Source organism: Zophobas morio, unplaced genomic scaffold (genome assembly GCF_036711695.1).
Source record: "Zophobas morio isolate AGI-343-1 ecotype UQ-CSIRO unplaced genomic scaffold, CSIRO_AGI_Zmor_V1 ptg000008l, whole genome shotgun sequence".
Taxonomy (NCBI): Eukaryota; Metazoa; Arthropoda; class Insecta; order Coleoptera; family Tenebrionidae; genus Zophobas; species Zophobas morio.
In genome coordinates this window covers 8,094,581-8,116,752 of record NW_026972113.1, presented here as the reverse complement: position 1 = coordinate 8,116,752, position 22,172 = coordinate 8,094,581, and the positions used below count along the sequence as shown (strand labels likewise).

The 22,172-nt window shown below is 38.9% G+C and overlaps 4 protein-coding genes across 9 annotated transcripts in view; 3 read left to right on the top strand and 1 right to left on the bottom strand.

The window, feature by feature from the left end:
- Nucleotides 1-73: 73 nt before the first annotated feature.
- Nucleotides 74-2,008, top strand: LOC135125193 (RING finger and transmembrane domain-containing protein 2). 2 transcript variants are annotated; one of them, XM_064050592.1, is made up of 4 exons: nt 74-183; nt 229-1,061; nt 1,108-1,323; nt 1,745-2,008. In XM_064050592.1, exons 2-4 carry the CDS (start codon nt 243-245, stop codon nt 1,976-1,978), a joined length of 1,269 nt encoding a protein of 422 aa, XP_063906662.1. In that variant the 5' UTR covers nt 74-183; nt 229-242; the 3' UTR covers nt 1,979-2,008. The 2 variants fall into 2 exon arrangements, with proteins under 2 accessions (XP_063906662.1, XP_063906661.1); XM_064050591.1 differs by having other exon boundaries at nt 84-1,061.
- Nucleotides 1,646-3,074, bottom strand: LOC135125195 (ADP-ribosylation factor-like protein 6-interacting protein 4). The gene is made up of 2 exons (XM_064050594.1): nt 2,983-3,074; nt 1,646-2,524 (listed from the first exon to the last, which is right to left on the bottom strand). Exon 2 carries the CDS (start codon nt 2,521-2,523, stop codon nt 2,011-2,013), a length of 513 nt encoding a protein of 170 aa, XP_063906664.1. The 5' UTR covers nt 2,524; nt 2,983-3,074; the 3' UTR covers nt 1,646-2,010.
- Nucleotides 3,075-3,145: 71 nt separating this feature from the next.
- LOC135125194 (probable peptidyl-tRNA hydrolase 2) lies at nt 3,146-4,110 on the top strand. Its single transcript, XM_064050593.1, has 4 exons — nt 3,146-3,244; nt 3,291-3,497; nt 3,544-3,629; nt 3,676-4,110. Exons 1-4 carry the CDS (start codon nt 3,146-3,148, stop codon nt 3,875-3,877), a joined length of 594 nt encoding a protein of 197 aa, XP_063906663.1. The 3' UTR covers nt 3,878-4,110.
- A 4,205-nt stretch (nt 4,111-8,315) lies between these two features.
- The window catches only part of LOC135125190 (peripheral plasma membrane protein CASK), a 265,800-nt gene continuing 251,943 nt past the window's right edge, over nt 8,316-22,172 (top strand). For 4 of the 5 annotated variants that reach the window (XM_064050583.1, XM_064050584.1, XM_064050581.1 and 1 more), the window contains exon 1: nt 8,317-8,637. In XM_064050583.1, the coding sequence (XP_063906653.1) occupies nt 8,579-8,637 (59 nt within the window). In that variant the 5' untranslated portion in view covers nt 8,317-8,578. Of the gene's footprint in view, nt 8,638-22,172 lie in introns of all 5 variants that reach the window. The other variant, XM_064050580.1, reaches the window with a different exon arrangement.

The window sequence follows — 22,172 nt, the reverse complement described above, 5'->3', positions numbered from 1 at the left end:
AGTCACAAAAACCACGAAGTATGGTTTGTGCCAAGTATGCGTAACAATTTTCTGGCTAAGGTTTCCATCCCGTGATAAGGCAGCAATAATGACAGTTGTGACATCGCGACTTTGACACTTCTTATCAAAACAGCAATTACGCATACCTCAACAATGTAACACAGTCCCCGGTTTCCCCAAAAAGTGCGAATTTATAATGCGTATCGCTTATTTATTTTATTGACCCAGTTTGATATGTTTTCATGTACATTCCGCCCCGTCCTAACCTAACTACGATGGCTCACAATTCAGATAATACTCACCCAAGACTGTTGATGACCCATTCTAGTAGCATTCCGAGCTTCCAGCGGCGCACCGCGGACGGTGCGAGACAGCTTCGTGACAACTTCAATAACGTAATTCGCGAAATTCAGCCCCTGGTGGAGACCGCCCGGACCGTGAACGCAGGAGTGCAGAATGCCATCTCGATGACGAATTTTCTGAACAGGCCGCAAGAATTACCCCAGAGTAGTAGCGATAATAGTTTTGTGATAGACTTGGATGTGAATCAGGAGCCCGAGCCGAGCGTGGAGAGAGGGAATAATAATAACGAAGACTTGAATAATGTGGAGAGGGCGCAGACTGTGGCTGAAGCGCAGCAGTTTCTGCAAGTGGTTCTTCAGTATGTGCCGTTTATTTTGATCCTGTTGGCGAAGGCTGTGTACGATTATCACGATTCTATTTTTATTTTGGTGATTTTGTTTGCGACTTTTGCGCATACGAATTCCGCTGTGAAGAAGGAGACTACAAAGAGGGATAGGAGGAGTCTGGGGACTTTGGCCATCGAGTTGTTGTATATTTTTGCTTGCTGTGTTTTTGTACATTATATTTTTGAGGATGAAATGAGTAACTACAATGTGGTGTTCCATCTGGTTTTGATCCGGACTTTTACTGAACCACTCACAGTGGGGAAGTTGTTGTGGATCGTCACGATTACGGATTTCGCGCTCAAGCTGGTCACTGTGACGGTTAAGATTTTGTTAACTATGCTTCCAGAGAAAATCGTCCCGTTTCAGAAAAGGGTAATGATTTGAGTGATTTTGTGCAAACTTTATTTTTCTATTCTAGGGGAAGGTTTATCTTTTTATTGAAGCCATTTCTCAAATGTACCGCAGTATTGCCACAATACAGCCTTGGTTGCATTATCTTCTGGAATCATACCAAGGCCCGGAAAAAATCGTAGCTGTATTTTTATCCGCGTTTTATATGATATCTAAAGGGACTGACTTAATGTCGAGAATGAGGCTCCTGAAGTCCTCCTTTTTCAAGTTGCTCCAAAATGTGGTGAGTTGTCAGCAAAAAAGAATCATTTTTTCGGCACTCGGGCTTGGAATCAAATACAATTATCGTTAAAATTCCACTGAAATATGACTAATGCCCCCGTATTCTAAATATAAAAAGGATAAAGATTACATATTTTCAATAAAGCTAAAATAAAGATAACCCAGAAGCCCACTTTGGACGGAACCTTTGATCTTTGATAATTGCGCAGAAGTGAACGATTTTCGGTTACCACTGCGCAAGGCATGTTGCCATATCGTTACAAAATTGTTTCAAATTGATTGTTTGATCTGAAAACGGTAGTTAAAACAAATAAAACACAATCCTGAACAAACATTTTTATTGAAGATAAATTTAAACATAATATATTAAGTATTTAACTCAATTCAAACAAGATGGTGAACCGCCCCATGTACAATTTTAGACGGTGGGTTCTTCGCCCAGCAAGGAGCAAATCCAGACCGCAGGAGACCACTGCCCCATTTGCCACGACGAGTACGACTCCCCTGTTCTCCTCCAATGCAGACACATCTTCTGCGAGAATTGCGTCACCACATGGTTTGACCGAGAGCAGACGTGTCCTCTATGTCGCGCGAAAATCGTAGATGACCCATCATGGAGAGACGGTTCTACTTCATATTTTATACAACTGTACTGATTTATTCTCATTATATATTTATAACATGTTGATTATTTTTTTAAATGTCCCGCCATTTGTGCCTGGAAGAAGTCGCCATCGCCACGTGTCGCTTGCTGATTGATGGCTTTGTGTCTGTCGCGACTCACGACTTCCTCGATTACTTCCCCATCACCCTTGATCAGTCGGTGTCGTCCGGTGGCCTCGTCGTACACCCGACGCACGACGCTCTGGCGCTTTTCCCACTCTTCTTTGGTCAGGGGGGCCATGGCTTTCGACTTTGTCATTAAATCCAACGGGATATCAGAACTGGCTTCACCGGTCTTCTTGGCTTTGCTTTTTTGTTTCTGTTTTTTCTTTTTCGACTTCTTTTTTTCGTCGGATGAGGACGAAGAGGTGTCGGTGGAAGTGTCAGACGACGACGACACGTGCTTTCTTTTTTTTAATTTCTTTTTGTCTTTAGAAGAGCGGCTCCTTTTTCTGCGCTTCGGGGAGCTGTCCTCGTCGCTACTAGTTTCAGAGTCGGAACTAGTGGACGGCTTTCTTCTTTTTTTGTGAGAACCCATTCTAGAAAAATACGTGGTTAGTACGGTCCTGTGCACAACCCGGTCCTGTTCGGGTCATGTTTGTATGGTATGCAGTCAATCGGTCGTTACGCAGTTCATAATTATTAATCTATAATTTCACTGCAGCAACATTTCCCACCAGTCTTCCACAAAAATGTATTTATTAAAAAATCGAATCAATGTGTTGTTCCTTCAGCTTTATTTTTTGAAAAAACAGTTACTAAAATGTGCGGGTAAAATCGACGACACGTCGGTGTGACAGCACACTCAAAGTAAACAAACGTCATCCGATTTTTATTACTTCAGAAAATTTATTTATTTCACGTTTCTGCTATCAGTATTTACGTTTTTACAACCTCATCTTCATTTTTAGACACGTTTTTATCCATTTAAATAAAAAATGCAATAACCTCAAACTTGTGTCCCCTCATGCTCGCCCCTTTTCAAACCTGTACTTACACTTTCGCCCCCTTGATCACATAAAACACGACTTAAATGCACGTTTTCTCCCGTTCCAAACAATTCTGGCACCTTCCAGCCCAGAAAATCAATTGCCAGCTCGCCCTGTCACTTGTCAAACCCTCATGTTAAGTGACAATTGAGGTTATGTTTGCACGAAACCATGGATGCCACCAATAAACCGTACGTAAAATTCCAGCCGAACGAGGAGTACCTCGAGTCCCTCATCTCCATGGGCATCTCCGAAAGTCACGCCCAAGAAGTGTGTATACGCGCCCCCACAGCCCCCCATTGATTTTGTCTTGTAGGCCCTCTTTTGTACTGGCAACGAATCAGTGGAAGCCGCTATCAGCTACGTTTTCACGAACTTACTCCAAGAAGACAACGAGGACCCGAGCGTGGTGCAGAGGGGCGCCGTCGCCGAGAACTGCTATGAAGAATCTGCTAAGCGATACAAAATGTCATTTGTGGTCAACACGGCTTTGAAAATGGGAGTGGGGAAGGTGGCGGCTCAAGTGAGTGAGACGAGGGGTGATGACAGGGTTTGATGGGTGTTTTCAGGTGGCGCATGCATGTTTGGGGCTGTACCGGGAAATGAGGATAACGGGGGAGAAGGAGGACGCGTTGAACGAGTGGGATTATTTCGGGTAAGGGGGTAATGGGTGTGTGAAAGTCCTGATTTGGGGGTTGTAGGGAGAAGAAAATCGTTTTGAAGGGGGACAACACCGAACACTTAGAGGAACTGTTCAATAAGGCGAAAGAACTAAATATACCTTGCTATTTAGTGTCAGATTCCGGATTTACACAAATTCCAGCTGGGTCCGTTACCGTTCTCAGCGTTTTCGGGGACGAAGATGAGGTTGATGCTATCACGGGAACCTTAAGCTTGTTATAATGACAATATGTTTTAAATTAATTTATTTATGATAGGACCAGACTCCTTTGATATTGATAGTATTTAATGTGTTGATTTTTTATTTTTTATTTATTTATTGTAGAAGTAGATGGTGACTCTGTAAGAAACACGGTTTAAAATTTTCAACATGAAATCAACCTAGCATGCGCAACCTTAGTCAGATGTACAATAATGTGTATACGATCATGGAATAAACTTTTGTTGCAGATGTACACAGTGTTTGATTTGTCTAGAAAAGTAGAAAGAGGGTGGAGCTTCATTGGATCAACCAATGACAAAAGTTGTAAAAAATCGTAAAAACCCGACTTAAATTTAGTTTTAAGTGACACAACAACTTCTCTACAGGGCGTAAACCTTTAAAAAAAAACAGTATTCGTTTAAAATTCAGTACCATAAATAAAGTAAAACAACAAATAATTAGTGGCAGTTTCGACACGCACTGTTGGCGTAACAACGAGAATTAGAGCGTAACGTAATAAATATTTCAGAGTGTGAAAAATAATCTTTTTTAATAACGCCGTTGGATCAGTTTCAGATATAGCAACTATTTTCAAAGGCGTGGCTATTGATTTTTTTTGCTGAGTGCACTTTCACCTTTAGGATTGAAAAATTGCTTTGGGGGTTTTTAGGTTGTTTATCCTACGATTCACGTCGCCACGCCAACCAGTCTACGTCTATGACAGCCGTTTTAAGTTTATCTTGCTTAACTAAACTGTGCTATTTTGAAAATCAACATTAAATTTCCAACACAAATAAAAGATATTCTGTTCGCGGTTGTTTACCATTTTGTATATGAGAACACATCGCGCCATTTTGTTATACAATTTAAGAAAGTCCTCTACTTTGATGAAGTCCCAGGCATCGTTTACGTTTTTTGAGTGTGATCCCGTGGTGTTAGGCAGAAATTTGGATTATTTTACAAAATAAATGCGTGAAGTTACATTATTGTTGCATTTATCGGGTAAATGGGAAATTTGTCAAAAATTGTTGCTGATTTTTGTTGTCAGGTTGGCGACAAATTTAAAATTTTGTGACTGCACCTGCTTAGCCTGAAATTTTCTCATTGGTTTTTAGGGGTTTAAATACTTTTTGACTTTTCTAATTTATACATATACGACTTTGATCTCATTAATGATTGAAGCAAATTTTTGTGTTGGCAGCTCTGAATTATTGGCAGCAGTGTTACCAAATTAGTCAAAAATTTCAATTTGAAAATCAAGTACGCCGTCATTAAATCACGTGATGGGTCGTATACAGCGTGTTATTGAAAGGTACGTACAAAATAAAATCGACAATTGGTCTCGACGAATGGGTGCTAAAAGTTAAAAAAAGTTCAGGTAAAAGTGTTCTCCTTTTAGAGATAAAAATTATTGAAATTTATGTCCAAATTTGTTGTACGCCTCTGATAAGCGTCTAAAAAGGTTGAATAAGGGTTAATTTTCCCGTTATAATATTGATAATACAAAATAAGTTTTTCTGACTTCTTAGACTTCGCGAAGAACTGTCATTTTTTTTGTACGTACCTTTCAATAACACCCTGTATAAAAAGTCGCACTTGTAGGTACATGTCAACCGAGCTTACAGTAGTTTTACTCCTTATACCGTATAATTTTCAAATTTCTGCTCTAGCTGGCCATGAAGGGTGCGTCAGTGCAGCTGAAACGACTGACGTTAGCGTCATGCAGTGTTACCAGAAAAGAATTGTTTGTTCTCCCCAAGTCACAATAAAAACATCTCCAAAAATCTCCACCCTTCCTTACCTAACAATCCACCAGAAAAATTTCCCATAGTACATATTTAAACGTTTTGTTTTATATATAAGAACACTATAAATAAAAAAATAATGCAAGTTATCAAAACATACTTTTTTTCAAGAAATTGCACTCTAATTGTCAACAATTTTGAAGTCCCCTCTAAATTTATAGTCCCCAAATTTTCCCCGACTGTAAAAAAACAATTTTTGGGTGAAATTCCTCAGTTTGGCAACACTGTCGTCATGACCAACTAGAGCAGACATTTAAAAAATCACGTGGTATTAGTTGAAGAAATAATAATTATAAGTGAGATATTTCGATGACATTTAGTATTATTCCATGATTTTTTGGTTTTCCAAATGGTTTCGGTTGTCTGTCTGTTTATAGATGGCATTACTTCATCCCGACTTGACGTGACTAGACCTGACCTGATCTGACTTGAGCTGACCAAATTTGATCTGACCTGATCTGACCTAAGCTGAGTTGAGTTTTTACTTTACAGAATTTTGTGATGATGTCATCAACATTTCTGCAAGGACATATATATCAACTTGGAATGGTGCAATATAGTATAAAAATAACAGTACTGCATTCCCAAAATTTTCTGGGAAAATGGAGTGAGCCGTTCCTGATTTAATCTATAAAATAAATTGACACATTCATTATTTTTTTTGAGCCACCTGTATAAGCAAATCTAAAAAATATGAATGCAATGATAAAGTACTTTTGAGTAAATATCTAGATTTTCTCTTGAGAGTATTTTTGAAACATTTCTTGATTGACGTTTTTAAAAAGAAATTCCATACATAAGAAATTTTAAATTTATTAACCATCAAATGATGAAAACCTAAAATGGGACTTATGAACTTGTTGTTGACGTTGACGTTCCCGTTATAGTTGCTGTTCCCGCTGACGTTCCTTTAGAGCTGAAAATTGTTTCTTGCTGTGGAAATAAGTCTACACATATTAAGAAAAAAAAGCAAATTATAGAACCCCGCCCACCCACCCTGTCTCAATTGTGATAATTTTTTATTCATCGTGATCCAAGGGGGCGGAGCTTAACTGTAAAATCCTTATTTCTCCACGAGAAATTAAAAACATGTTTTTGAGTATCGTGTTGTTTAAAGAATTCTATGTATATTAAGAAAAAAATTAAAGCCAAAGATTAGGCCCCACCCATACTGGCCCCGGTCTCAACTCTCAAAATAAATTTTTCGTTCAAAATAAATTTTTCATTCGTTGTCAAATCGAGGGGCGGGGCTTAATTGCAAGATCCATATCCCTACAAGTAAAAACTAATCATATTTTGTACATTTGGGGTAGATTTAGGAATTCAACTTGTTACTATCGAAATTTGCAATTTAACGGCTTTAAATTTTACAAGTTTTTACAAAATTAATAGGGGCAAAATCAGTTTAATCTTAACAAATATTAGGCCCGCCCACTCGCCCCCTAACTTCCCAGAGGATATGTCATTTGCCGAAATAAGTCTTATCTTATCAAGTAGTAGCCCCGCTCACCCGCCCCCTATTTTCTCAGAAGATGTGTCATTTGCCAAAATAAGACTTATGTTAGAAAGTACTAGCTCCACTCCCCCGCCCCTTATGTTCTTCTAGTGCTAGTACTTATTTTAATTTTGCGGACATTCTCATAAATAGAGAGCGATTACTTCGGAAGGATCGTTATTGATTCAGTCTAGTATTACTTAAGAATAGGAATAGAGTATTCAGTGCAAATGCTGGTTCTATACTTATCCCTCACTTTTTTCTTCATCCTTTCACAAGTTAAGAGAAGACGTTTCCGTGGACGCAATAAATGAATCCATGTTGAGTAAATCTTTCTTCTTTTTTTGTAGACGTTAGCATAACTGTAATTTTATGATTTTTCCAGCGGTAATTAAAAAAAGCTTTGATACGCCACTGATAAATACCGCGAGTTCCAGTACAGCTCAAATATAAAGAGCACTAAAAATAAATTAGCTTATTAGTAATGTAAACCCCATTCTATAAATGTAATTTTACGACAGCAGTAAAACAACAATAAAAGCCGCTCCAACATCCGCTCTCAATTTTGGAATTTTTTGCATCCTTGTGTTGGCGCTCACGCCATCAATCAAACTCGAAACAAAAATCCATGAAGCTCATTTTAATCACATTCCATCGCAACAGCGCACAAAGCACTCGCCCTGCAAAATAATTCCGCATTATAAAAAATGCCCCGAAACCAAAAACGCCCTCCACGCCGGCACGTGCACTTTAAAAAATTAGTCTTGTAAACAGGCTCAAGCGACAGCCAATCAAAACATTGGGTTGGTAAATTTTTGCCAGAATGCCCGCGTTTATATTTATAATTAATTAATTAATTAAATTTATTTATCAATTTATTTAATTTACGTCAAATCTGTCACTTGTCACTCTCTTTTGACACTTACGTCTAGTGGCTAAAGCGTCAAAACTTTGACAAGTGTGCCAATTCTCTCCCGCTTCACGTAAATAAACCATTTTGTCGTTGTTATTATTATTGTTACCTCTCCGCCCATCGTCTCTCCACCCAAAACCGCGCCCAAAACAACCCATGCCGTAAATAAACCCATTCGAATCGAAAAAAACGAGTAAAAAAGCAGTGGCGCCGCGTCGGCGCATGCGCGTAGGCGTGCCCCAGCCGGCGTTGCGCCGTAACTGTCACAGATGACAGTTGGTCCCGTTTACTGCCGTGATCTTGGGTGTGTGAGTCGTGGTCGTGGTGAGCTTCTGTGCGAGTCTCGTGGTGCCACCGAGTCGTGCCTTGCCGTCTCCAGGCCGCCGCCGCCGCCCGCAGCCGCCGGCCGCGCCGTTCGTATGCAACCCCGATGGCCCCGTGCTGAACTGCTTGCCTAGCTGCCGGCGCCGCCGCCCCTTGGAGGCATGCTCTGACCGCCCCCGACGCGATGGCCGACGAGGAGGTACTCTTCGACGACGTCTACGACCTCTGCGAGGAGATAGGAAGGTAGGGACGCGGCCAAGGAGGCGACATGTGGTCTGAAGCATGGCACGACTCATGCTGGGGCTCTTTAAACGGTGTCTTGTTTGGGGGTGGCAGTTGGGGCTTGGTGGAGGGTGCGAGTGGGGGCGGAGGTCGGGGCGGTTAGAAAGAAATTAACAAAGTGGTGGTTGGGGGTGGTTGTGGTGGTTTTCGTTCGCATTGACGGTGACGAGAGGGAATTAAAGGACTGTTAAACGAAATTTTTGGTTTAGAGGCTGAGTCAGTGCATGGTCACAATATTTCAGCTATTTATATTCTTTAGTGGGATGAGTGTGGGATTTTTCTTGTTTTTGTTTGCTTAACTTTGATGGGTAAATACTGATAAGAGATGTCCACAGTTCAGTGATTCATTATGATGTACATATCAAAGTAATGTTATAAAAGACCGTATACATAGATGCCAGTGAGTCAACAAATTTTACTTTATATTAAATAAAAATCAGAAAATTGATTCAATCACGGTTGTCAACGTTGTAAAACTTTATCACACAGCTTGTTTGATTTACGACCGATTATTTAATCAAACTCTTTGTTAAAATGTTATGACATTTAAAGAAAAATGTGGTGTGACATTTTCTATCTTTGACATTCCAATTTAGTTTCGCATTTTTTAAAAATCCAATACTTTTCCCGCCAAACTAAGATCATTGTGGCACAATTTTGGTGTCTAACGTCACGTAAATGTGTGTCGAGTGTCTACGGTGATTTATAATGTGTAAATGTGCTATCCAAAAAAGACGGAATTAGAGTTGGCTATGGAATTTTGGTTGGTAATTCTGCTTATCAAGTTGTGTTGTAACCGATTTAGGTCAAGGTTAAACCGTAATAATTAATCCTTTTGAGAAAATACTTATAAATTAATTTTTCTTATCAGTCATGTTTATTCTGAAAATAAGTTTTTACAACAGGTTGCGTTCATTTATTTACGTCATAGAAATGTCAAAATAGTGTCATCTGGGGAAGTTGAGTCAGGTTATGTTAGGTTAGATTAATCATCGTATTGTATCGAATTGTAAGAAAATAAAAAGCAGCATATTTTAAGCATAATGGACATACAATAAAAATGAACAATGAATAGTTTAAGTTAATATTTTAGGTCTTTGGTTGTTTTAAAAAGTGACAAAAATACAATTCCGTTTTCAGTTATTTACTGCAGAGAATTTAGGATTTCTGCTAAAGATTGGACTTACCGTGTTATTCTTTCTATATTTGTCAAAATTATGCCACCCACATTACGTAGTCTGGTCTCAGTTCTCGAATCGGTTAGTCATCACTATGACGTCACAAATAAGTCAGAAATAACACTTACTTCAATAATAAAAATGTATGTTATTTTCTGTAAGAAGTAGCATACATAACCTCAAACTAATCTGGTACTATTACCGCACCTGAAGAAGTCAGGGAAGTCTAGACAAAACGTTGATTTATATATAACTTTGTTTAATCACTCTCACCAACAACGTGATGACGTCACCTCAAAATGGTACAGAGTAAATGTGTAAATTTTATCAAATAACATACTCCTACATGTGTGGTTTATGAATCCGTATTGAGTGTTCATTCGAGATTTAACCAGATTAAAAAAAATCAAAATTGTGTGGTCCTACGAAAGCTTGCAAATGTTGCGAGGTTAGCGTAAGCACGATAAATCGTTAATCGAAGTTTCTGCGTTTGCCCTCTCTAAAAAATTTTGACGTCATCTCAAAATTTTGCTGAGTAATCCTATCTAAAGTAATGAAAATATTATAATTGTGGTTTTTATAATTGCTTATATAGGATGACTCAAAACAATTATAAATGAGTCAGTGTGTTTTATTGATCAGCTGAACGGTTCACCCCATTTTCCTGAAACTTAGACCATTTTTTTAAATAAAACCTGCACGTGTTCGTTGCACTCGTATTCTAGACGAGTTTTACCGAAGTTGTCGGGGTGTAATTGTAATCATAATTTCTAGATTTTAGAAAGCATACCCATAGAATACGAGCACAGCGAGCACGTTCATTTTCCAATTTTAGTAATTATATGTAATTGTTTTCAAGATTTTTTTGTTAGTAATTTAGCTTCTCAGGGACAATAGCGAATTATTTTTAATAACATCTGCAGATGCTCGCTGCGCTCGCATTTTAATCGTTTTTTATTGCAGATCAGTTTCATAAAGTTTAGAATGCGGGCGCAGCGAGCACGTACAGGTTATTGAGGTTTCTCCGACTGTAGTGTTCCTAAAAAGTTCTGTTATCATTAGCTAATAATTTTGACTTAACTGTGCTCGCTGCGCTCCTATTGTTTTTTTTTTTTGTTAATTTAGTGTCTTAAAAAAATTACGAATGAACGGTCGACAAGGTTACTTAGATTTTATTATAATAATTCTCGAGATCTCCCTACCAGGGTAAATTACTCTCAAACGAGAGCGCAGCGAGCACTATCAAGATGTTTCAGTTCCACCGACATCAGTGATTACAATCTTTAAACTCATCATTTTGAAATAACAACAAAATTGTTCTTAACAATAAAAAATTCTCTTATTAATAATTTAGCTTCTCGGGGACACTAACGAGTAATTTTTGATAATACCTAAACGTGCTCGCTGCGCTCGCATTTTTAATGTATTTTTTTTAGATAATGCGGTCTCATTAGAAAGTCTAAAAGAATGATAATTCAGTTAAAATTATTGATTAATTTTTTATAAAAATTATAGCCAAAGAAATCTGACCTGACCGAACCTGACCTGACTCGTCATGACCTGACAAGCATCAGGTCACCGCTGTGAGTGCGAGGAAAGTACTGTATATATTTTTTAGACCGGTTTTTTAATAGTTAGAACTAATAACAGTACCTTTGGTGGGGATACCTATAATCTTCTCGTTGGATACAATGTAACACTAAACCAAAAGTTAAAAAACATACTATGAAATCGCTCACATTCTAGAAGTACCACTCGCAAGAAGCCTTTATTTATTATTCGTCATAATACACTACAAATATATATATATTCTTATAGAGTTCTGATCTCACATCTCGGTCAGTTATCACGATGACGTCACATGTCATTTTCGCCTACTTAGCTTATAAATTGTAAGTTATTATCAATTTTTTTTGTTATTTACTGATCGTCAGCTACTTATTTAATTAAAATCTGCCTGGCTCATCTTGCCAATAATCTCCGAAACTACCGGACTGATTGTTGTTAAATGTTTTGCATTTTCGGAATATCGTCTAGAAGCTTAATTGAAAAAAAGTGTATTTTTCCAGTTCTCGTTTGTGTATTCTTCCGTAATGGATAAATCCTGATAACAGATGTTCACAGCTTATGGTGCGTCACGTTTTACGTTGGTAGACTTTTAATATTATCATTGATTACATGTACAAGTAGATAAAAAAATAATTGGATACTTAGAATTTTAATTCCGCTATCGAGTGTTTTATTGTGTTTGTTACAACACAGCATCTTATCGAATTTGAGAGATAATTAAATACTAATATTGAGATTTGGATTTAAAAAATATCATCACTAGAGCTGTGCGGTCCAAATTTATTTATCCCCACTATCCGTCTCATCAGGCCAGCAGTGCAGGCCGCTGCAGTCTTGCCTTCCTCGCTTCTCGCTTCTCATTGTGTATTATTTTTCATAATTCACATCAATCGTTTTATTGTCAACGAGACCGACACTTGAACATTATTAAAATTATTATTCTTATTATTTCGTGGATGTGGATTTTAAAATCATCAACTGATTTTCAGTGAACATTATTTTTCGCGTAAATTTCTTCGCGATACGTAACATCGGCTGCCAGCCACTGGTCTGCCGTAGTAGGGGTCGATTCGCAGCGTTTAAATTTCGACCGCACAGCTCTAATCATCACCTACAACACCACAATAAGATTAATCCTTGTGTTGCTTTGCGAAGTGCTAGAAGATATTAATAAACCGATGAAGTCGTTAGAACTAAAACAAACATTCTCCCAAAATCGAAAAACGAATAATAGAATGAGGGTCGTATTGAGCGGATAATGTATTACGTGCCACCTCGCCTTCGTCTCGTTTTCCCGAACTTTCGGTGTATCGTGAGGGATGTTTGTGTTTGATTTTCAGTCACTTGGTGGTCGGAGAATTTAGAGCTCTATTAAATGGTTGTATTTAACGGGTTTTCGAGGATTTAGTGCCCGATTTAGAGATTTAAACTATGTGTTTTAAGTTTGGCCATATTTGCAACAATACTGCGGTGTTATTTATAGATCGAGTCAGCGTCGATAATCCGCTACATTTCTCACGAATTTAAATTTTACTGCAAACTCGTAAATATTGAGTAAACTTAAAAATATGAACGGTTTATGTAACGCTAACGTAATAAATATAAACATAATAGTTTACGCAAACTCGTTAATAGTGAGCCTGCAGCGATTTCGAAAGCAACCAGTAATACATTAATGCAAGCGACGTAACTTGAAGTAAAACATTTCTTAGGGAGAGAAGCACGTAAATAATTTCTCTTTTAATTAAATGTGCTACCTTTGACATTAAACTGAAGTGGAGGGTTAAAATCGGCCTGTTTTAAGGCAGTTTTCGCATAACCGAATTATGTAACTATAACACGATTTTAATTAGTTGAGCTGAAGTTAGATCAGAGTTTATATGCAAATTGTGCTATTCACTCCCTTTGCTACACACATTTCGAATTAAAAAACTGGCGCTTTGATTAATGGATATTTGAGATTTTGCTTTAACCAGGAAAACTGAACAAAGGTCAAAGGCCGTGCTTTGATTTTCCGAGAAAACAAAAAATGATTGTAATATTTTGCGTATTTGCAGCCAGTGGAAATTCTTCGTAGGATATACGGAATTTCCAGGCGTGTTTTTAATTTGATGGAATATTCTCGCTCGATGTAAATGTAGCAGACTTATTAGATGTATTTTTTTGTGAATATTTTATTTTACGCGTTTTTTATTTAACGAGGTCTTCAGAAATTCCGAATATTAATTGTACGATAAATTGCAGTGGCCAAACGTTGGCATTAATTAAATTGAGTTGTCTGTGCACACAAATCAAACAGTTTGATCTGATAAACGTGACCTCTGTGAGAATTAAATTTTCAATTACGTGTAATTTGTGTTTATGGAGTGTGATCACTGGTAATAAAGTTTTAAAACCCTTTGATTTGTTTTTTTTTTTAATTAATTTTATATTTAATCCTGTTGGTTTTATTAAAAATCGAATGCAAAGATTTTTATTTAACACCACGCGATTCGAAGTTCAATTGTTACATGATTCAAGATGGATTCATAAACCACAAGTATAGGAGTATGTTATTTTATAAAATTTAAGTAAAGTAGACTCCATGCAACAGTGGTTTAGCTTGATGTAGTTTTTTAATGAGGTTCGTATAAAACCATGGCATGTGTATTACTCCCGCTGTCAGATGCAGTTTGCCGAGCGAAATTACCTTCTTTGTACCGAAATAATCCCGGAACACAGCCGAATACATGATTTTTCTGGAATCAGTTGGCTTGAAACTAACATTATGCGCCAACTAAATGGCTGTTGGCAGTCTCGCGAAAATTTTGTTTTTGTGGGGTTTCGTCGTGGAAAAACATTGTTATAAAGCATAGCTACTGGTGTGGAATAAGAGATGGAAATCTTATAAAAAGTTTGTTTGAAGAAAAACGAAGTTCATATGCGAACTTCACAACATAACAGTGCTTTTGATTAAATCGATTCGTCCGGATTTCGAGTTGTGTAGCGTAGTCCCGAATTGAATGAATTAATTAGAGATGTGATATGGTAAATTGGTTCCGTGAACGAAAACGAATTCCACGTACAATCTGTCTGCGTCGCCTTTTCAGGACCATGATTGGGTCGGCTAGGCATAATTCGAGCTACTTAAATATTCTGTCTTGCTTTTGCTGCTTTTTACCAATTAAGCGCGCGAAGTTGGAGCTTGACGCTTGACTCTAGCTTGAAAAATTCATCCAAGGTAATTAGCGAGTTGCGAAAAATCGCCATGGAAGTGGAACTACCGATCCGTTTTGTCTAGATTGTCCGAATCGATTGACACAGACTGCTGCGAGTCTCTCCGTTTGAAATTAGATCACCATTTTATTCCCGTCGGGATTGTATTGTTGTGTCCAAGTTATGTCATCTCCGAGGACTAATTCCCCCATAAATCCTCCCTCGGGACTTCGGCGTTCGTGAACACACTAACCGAACCAGATTTATTATTCGTCACATTTCCTCACAGATGAAGAAATTCCCCCCAATAAGCATCGATCACGTTTTTATAACCACGTGGAATTAATATGGAAAGAGCAGAAGGAACAAACTCCGAAGGTTCGAGTAAAATTTTTATTGCTGGAGGTATGTTCGGGACTCGGTGTAGAGTAATTTAAAATTTTATTTTTCGCTTTATGTACTTTTCCGTGTTTACCATCCATTTACGTTGCAATAAGGCGAAGCTAATAAGCGGGGCGATGCGATGTTTCTAAATTTGTTGGGGTTTTTACGGAGCATTTTGTGGATGGAAACGTCAGTGGGCGGGGAAGTGTGATTTAAGTTTTAACCTTTTTGTCGGCAAAGAGGTCGGGAAGTTGGTTTCTTTGACGGGCCGAGCTTTTTCATTACGTCCAAACTTAAAACTAACGCTAACTATAAGTTGACGTTGGAGCGACACGTTTCGAAAGAGCATCGTCAAGAGCGAATTAAAAGTTACTCGGTGGGGATAGCGCGTCGACCGTCGCAGCGAATCTTAACCAACTCTAGACTATTTTAACAATTCAAGACCCCATTTGGAATAAGAGTTGCTGCTAAGTGCTTCAACTTTCGACGAGATAAGTTTTCAAGTTGAATCATATCATTTTTGCACTCCCATACATTGTTTTATAAGTTTTAATTGAAAGATTAATAACAGCTGGAAAGAATAGACTGTTTATAATAAAGTTTAATCGAATATCTTGTGATACGAAAACGTTGTTCGGGAGCGGAAATTGAGTCTGTTTTATTGAAAGACTGTTGTTTTTTCAAACTATTAATAATCAGGCGATATTAGAGCGAGAATTTAATGTTCGCAGTACACATGAATTGTTAGGCTGTAACAACATAATCTTCTCTGTTGATTCCAATATTGAATGGCTTAATCTAGATAGATTCAATGAACAGCAAATGCATCGAGCAATTAACCATTTATCAAATGTTGCAGCGAATATCTAGATTTAACGTTGATTTTCGCTGGGTGATTACATTCATTTTAATAATTCGGAAAACGGGGTAATTAGGGAGATGAAAGCAACATTGGTATACATGGAAAATAATTAATCTATTACTAAATTGATAAAATAAATTCAAATATAATTTACACGAATAAAGTTAAAAATTAAATTGTGGATAAAGTGTTTGAATTTTCGCTACACATATTATTGTTTCATCTGCCTGTTTGAATTTAATTATTACGACCGCAAGCGAAATTCCTGAACGTTGTGGCAGAAAATGCCAATATGCTGTTGTTCTCATTAATATTTACATATAGTATGTTTTTTTAATAAAATTTTAGCTCGGGGCTGGACGAATCCATGGCGAATTCGGGCCTAAAATTATCGACTTGGTACCACTAGTCGAAAAAAAAGATGTGTGTCGGGATGGAAATTTAATATCTGTTACGACAAACACGATTCTCTTTGAAAGATGTTTAGATAAGTATAGCGTTGCAGGGAATATGGAGCCGTTCGTGTATGCTAACAATGCCCGATCACGTTATAATACTGCGTTAAAATTTTTGTGACAGCTGTTGGTCGCAAAACATCCGCGTTTAAAGTTATCGCGTGCAGCTTTAATTTTTAGAGTCTCGTTTTATCAGAGCGCCTTATACCTGGAATCTGCGTGAGCGCTCATATGGAATAGGAAATCAAAAGGAAGCGTATGCAGATTTATGGGAGTCGCTCGATATGAACCTAATTTCGAATGTCTTCAAGCCCAGACGGTTACTGTGTGAGTAGTTGTAGGAAATCCGGCCGCTGCTCTTATGTAGTTTATTGATCTCGGTGTGGAAGTGCTTAAAGATGTCAAAGTATCAGAGATTAAAGCTTACCAACCCTCGACATGTCTATCCCACTCGTCATCTTCTCGTCCATTTTTCATGACGTCTCGAAAACTAACACATCGTCGCTTCACAGCTTGAAAAATTTCATCGAACAAAACGAGTTCCGGCTCGCTTTATTCCCATAATCCAATATTGCTCATTCCTGGAACGTCTGGAGATTGCTTGTAGCGATATTAAAAAAGTAATAGGTGAGTGTTCAAAGTGGGTGTCCGGTTTACAGCGGTATTCGAATAAATGCTTGGTTTTAATTAAGGCATGTGTGCTTAAGTCGGGTCTGGATGGAGTGGATGGTGAGCAGCCACGCATTAAATCCAGGCCGGATATTGCCGTTTTGCACTGCATTCAAACCATCGACTAATATTTGCGCTGAATTGAATCTATTTGGGGAATTGACACTGTCGTTGTTTGTGGGCTGGATTATAAAATTTGGGAACACCAGGTACGGGATCAGGACAAACGTTTGTTTAGGATGTGGTCGGGATCTCTTTGACGCGGCGGATTGACGTTAAATACTTGGAGTTGCAGGGGACAACGCCAAATAGCGACAGTGTCCATGTTTCTATCAGGAAATTAATATTTCTCGCCAGTTTTTTGTTTTCGCTTCCTTTTCCGTTTAGTAAATCTTCCGCCTCCAGACTTAACCCATTCTGGCGCTTTCCCTCGCACCTGTCGTTCGTCCGGGTCGAACCGTCCGGATCCGGCGCGTCGAGATTAAAAGCCATAATTTTATAGTTATTCCCGGCTCCATCTCTCGCACGCTTCATTATCCCGGAAATATCGCCGGAGGAATGTTATTAAATAAACGAATCAGTTGACGGGTGTCGCGACACCCCCGGGACCCGATAAATTCTTCGTTAGAATTTTAATTATTTGCGCTGATCCGGTAGGTTTCCGGGTGTATTGCCTAATCCGGGATTTGCTCCGGAGGTGCGTATTGATTTCGTCTATTTTTAATCCGATGTTATTGAGTTGGAGAACTACTTTGTAGTAGCGTTTGTAAACAGGAGATTTTTGCTATTTTGGCTCGGAGCGAACGGAAGCGCCGGTTAACGACCTGGATATTGCACTGCCCTTTTGTTAAACGAATGCCGTAATGCGAAAATGAAATGAGGAAATTAGCAGGAAAAACGCGGGGTCGAAAGCAAGCGGGAGACGCTTGAAAATCGCCGAGGGATTGATGGACGTTTTTATGTAGGTAGTAGGCGTGGGTTTAGGTTGATTTGTTGATTTTTAAATGGAGTTGAGTTGTAATTACGCAGTCGGGCTTAACGGTACTGAAATCACAGCAGCTGTTAGTCGCAGAACATCCACAACTTAAGTTTGTCGTGAAGCTAGTACCCTGGTAAGATAATACTGAATTTGGCAAATGGAATATCCTCTAAGAAAAGAGAGGGCGGGTGGGCGGGGCTAATATCTGTTCAAAGAAAACCGATTTTGGCAGATGGTATTCCCTGCAAGAAAAGTGAGGGCGGGCGGGCGGGGCTAGTACCCGCTAAGATAAGACTGATTTTGGCACACGACATTCCCTCTAGAAAAGATAGGGTGAGTGGGCGGGGCTAGTACCCTGGTAAGATAATACTGAATTTGGCAAATGAAATATCCTCTAAGAAAAGAGAGGGCGGGTGGGCGGAGCTAATATCTGTTTAAAGAAGACCGATTTTGGCAAATGGTATACCTTGTAAGAAAAGAGAGAGTGGGCGGGCGTGGCTTGTACCTGCTAAGACTGATTGTGGCAAATGACATATTCTCTGGGAAAATAGAGGGCGAGCGAGCCAGGCCAGAAAATGATTTCCACTAATTTTCGAAAATAATTGAGTGGTCAAAAGTGCCGAAATTAGTTTTATCTTATCAAGTACTTGCCCCGCCCACCACCCTCTATTTTCTTGGAGGGAATGTGATTTGCCAAAATCAGTTTTATCTTATCAAATACTAGCCCCGCCCACCCACCCTGTATTTTCTTGGAAACCATGTGATTTGCCAAAATCAGTCTTATCTTAGCAAATACCTAGCTAAAATATGACTGATTTTGGCAAATCACATTCCCTCCAAGAAAATAGAGGGTGGGTGGGCGGGGCTAGTACCCTGGTAAGATAATACTGAATTTGGCAAATGAAATATCCTCTAAGAATAGAGAGGGCGGGTGGGCGGAGTTAATATCTGTTTAAAGAAGACCGATTTTGGCAAATGGTATACCTTGTAAGAAAAGAGAGAGTGGGCGGGCGTGGCTTGTACCTGCTAAGACTGATTGTGGCAAATGACATATTCTCTGGGAAAATAGAGGGCGAGCGAGCGAGGCCAGAAAATGATTTCCACTAATTTTCGAAAATAATTGAGTGGTCAAAAGTGCCGAAATTAGTTTTATCTTATCAAGTACTTGCCCCGCCCACCACCCTCTATTTTCTTGGAGGGAATGTGATTTACCAAAATCAGTTTTATCTTATCAAATACTAGCCCCGCCCACCCACCCTGTATTTTCTTGGAAACCATGTGATTTGCCAAAATCAGTCTTATCTTAGCAAATACCTAGCTAAAATATGACTGATTTTGGCAAATCACATTCCCTCCAAGAAAATAGAGGGTGGGTGGGCGGGGCTAGTACCCTGGTAAGATAATACTGAATTTGGCAAATGAAATATCCTCTAAGAATAGAGAGGGCGGGTGGGCGGAGTTAATATCTGTTTAAAGAAGACCGATTTTGGCAAATGGTATACCTTGTAAGATAAGAGAGAGTGGGCGGGCGTGGCTTGTACCTGCTAAGACTGATTGTGGCAAATGACATATTCTCTGGGAAAATAGAGGGCGAGCGAGCCAGGCCAGAAAATGATTTCCACTAATTTTCGAAAATAATTGAGTGGTCAAAAGTGCCGAAATTAGTTTTATCTTATCAAGTACTTGCCCCGCCCACCACCCTCTATTTTCTTGGAGGGAATGTGATTTGCCAAAATCAGTTTTATCTTATCAAATACTAGCCCCGCCCACCCACCCTGTATTTTCTTGGAAACCATGTGATTTGCCAAAATCAGTCTTATCTTAGCAAATACCTAGCTAAAATATGACTGATTTTGGCAAATCACATTCCCTCCAAGAAAATAGAGGGTGGGTGGGCGGGGCTAGTACCCTGGTAAGATAATACTGAATTTGGCAAATGAAATATCCTCTAAGAAAAGAGAGGGCGGGTGGGCGGAGCTAATATCTGTTTAAAGAAGACCGATTTTGGCAAATGGTATACCTTGTAAGAAAAGAGAGAGTGGGCGGGCGTGGCTTGTACCTGCTAAGACTGATTGTGGCAAATGACATATTTTCTGGGAAAATAGAGGGCGAGCGAGCGAGGCCAGAAAATGATTTCCACTAATTTTCGAAAATAATTGAGTGGTCAAAAGTGCCGAAATTAGTTTTATCTTATCAAGTGCTTGCCCCGCCCACCACCCTCTATTTTCTTGGAGGGAATGTGATTTGCCAAAATCAGTTTTATCTTATCAAATACTAGCCCCGCCCACCCACCCTGTATTTTCTTGGAAACCATGTGATTTGCCAAAATCAGTCTTATCTTAGCAAATACCTAGCTAAAATATGACTGATTTTGGCAAATCACATTCCCTCCAAGAAAATAGAGGGTGGGTGGGCGGGGCTAGTACCCTGGTAAGATAATACTGAATTTGGCAAATGAAATATCCTCTAAGAAAAGAGAGGGCGGGTGGGTGGGGTTAATATCTGTTTAAATAAGACCGATTTTGGCAGATGGTATTCCCTGTAAGAAAAGAGAGGGTGGGTGGGCGGGGCTAGTACCCTGGTAAGATAATACTAAATTTGGCAAATGAAATATTATCTAAGAAAAGAGAGGGCGGGTGGGCGGGGCTAATATCTGTTTAAAGAAGACCGATTTTGGCAGATGGTATTCCCTGTAAGAAAAGAGAGGGTGGGCGGGCGTGGCTTGTACCTGCTAAGACTGATTTTGGCAAATGACATATTCTCTTTGAAAATAGAGGGCGAGGAGCGGGGCTAGAAAATGATTTCCACTAATTTTCGAAAATAGTTGACTGGTCAAAAGTGCCAAAATTAGTTTTATCTTATCAAATACTTTCTCCGCCCACCCACCCTCTATTTTCTTGGAAGGAATGTGATTTGCCAAGATCAGTCTTATCTTAACAAATACTTGCCCCGCCCCCCCACCTTCTATTTTCTTGGAAGGCATGTGATTTGCCAAAATCATCTAGCAAGTTTTAGCTAGCCAAGATAAAACTGATTTTGGCAAATGACATCCCCTCTAAGAAAAAAAGAGAGTGAGTGGGTGGGCGGGGCTAGTAGCTCCTACAATAAGACTGATTTTAGCAAATGAAATATCCTCTAAGAAAAGAGAGGGCGGGTGGGCGGGGCTAATACCTGTTTAAATAAGACTGATTTTGGCAAATGGCACATTCTCTAAGAAAATAAAGGGCGGGCAGGCGAGACTAGAAAATGATTTCCACTAATTTTCGAAAATAGTTGAGTGGTCAAAAGTGCCAAAATTAGTTTCATCTTATCAAATACTAGCCCCGCCCACCCACCCTCTATTTTCTTGGAAGGAATGTGATTTGCCAAGATCAGTCTTATCTTAACAAATACTTGCCCCCCCCTACCCTCTATTTTCTTGGAAGGCATGTGATTTGTCAAAATCAGTCTTATCCTAGCAAGTTCTAGCTAGTCAAGATAAAACTGATTTTGGCAAATGACATCCCCTCTAAGAAAAAAAGAGAGTGAGTGGGTGGGCGGGGCTAGTAGCTCCTACAATAAGACTGATTTTAGCAAATGAAATATCCTCTAAGAAAAGAGAGGGCGGGTGGGCGGGGCTAATACCTGTTTAAATAAGACTGATTTTGGCAAATGGTATTCCCTGCAAGAAAAGTGAGGGTGGATGGACGGGGTTAGTACCTACTAAGATAAGACTGATTTTAGCAAATGATATATCCTTTAAGAAATTTAAATTGTTATAAGAAAAGACACTAGAGGCCCCAAAGCACTCTCAAATTGTTTCCAAACAGGAATACCTAGAATCTCAAAACTGTTTTAAATTTTTCAAAAAAGAAAAAACTGGGTTTCAAAAATTAACTTAAAAACAGGTTAGGTCAGAATTTTCCAAAAATAGAACACCAATGTCCCCCAAAATTGTTTTAAATAATTTAAAAAAATCTCCATGGACTCCCAAAATAATATACCATGGATACCCAAAGATTGCGACACTCAAGACTTTCAAATTCGTATCTTCTAAGAAAATAGAGGGTGGGTGGGCGGGGGTAATACCTGTTTAAATAAGATCGATTTTGGCAGATGGCATTCCTTGCAAGAAAAGTGAGGGTGGGTGGGCGGGGCAAATACCTTCTAAGATAAGACTGATTTTGGCAAATGATATATCCTCTAAGAAATTTAATTAAATTATT

What these genes read in the sequence shown, in the direction of transcription:
- LOC135125193 (XM_064050592.1), top strand. Translation starts at nt 243, where the DNA reads ATGTACATTCCGCCCCGTCCTAACCTAACTACGATGGCTCACAATTCA. An exon ending in TCGTCCCGTTTCAGAAAAGG is followed by an intron (nt 1,062 to 1,107) that starts GTAATGATTTGA and finishes TTTCTATTCTAG; the next exon opens with GGGAAGGTTTATCTTTTTAT. An exon ending in TCAAGTTGCTCCAAAATGTG is followed by an intron (nt 1,324 to 1,744) that starts GTGAGTTGTCAG and finishes GTACAATTTTAG; the next exon opens with ACGGTGGGTTCTTCGCCCAG.
- LOC135125194 (XM_064050593.1), top strand. Translation starts at nt 3,146, where the DNA reads ATGGATGCCACCAATAAACCGTACGTAAAATTCCAGCCGAACGAGGAG. An exon ending in TGGGGAAGGTGGCGGCTCAA is followed by an intron (nt 3,498 to 3,543) that starts GTGAGTGAGACG and finishes GGGTGTTTTCAG; the next exon opens with GTGGCGCATGCATGTTTGGG. An exon ending in AACGAGTGGGATTATTTCGG is followed by an intron (nt 3,630 to 3,675) that starts GTAAGGGGGTAA and finishes TGGGGGTTGTAG; the next exon opens with GGAGAAGAAAATCGTTTTGA.
- LOC135125195 (XM_064050594.1), bottom strand. Translation starts at nt 2,523, where the DNA reads ATGGGTTCTCACAAAAAAAGAAGAAAGCCGTCCACTAGTTCCGACTCT.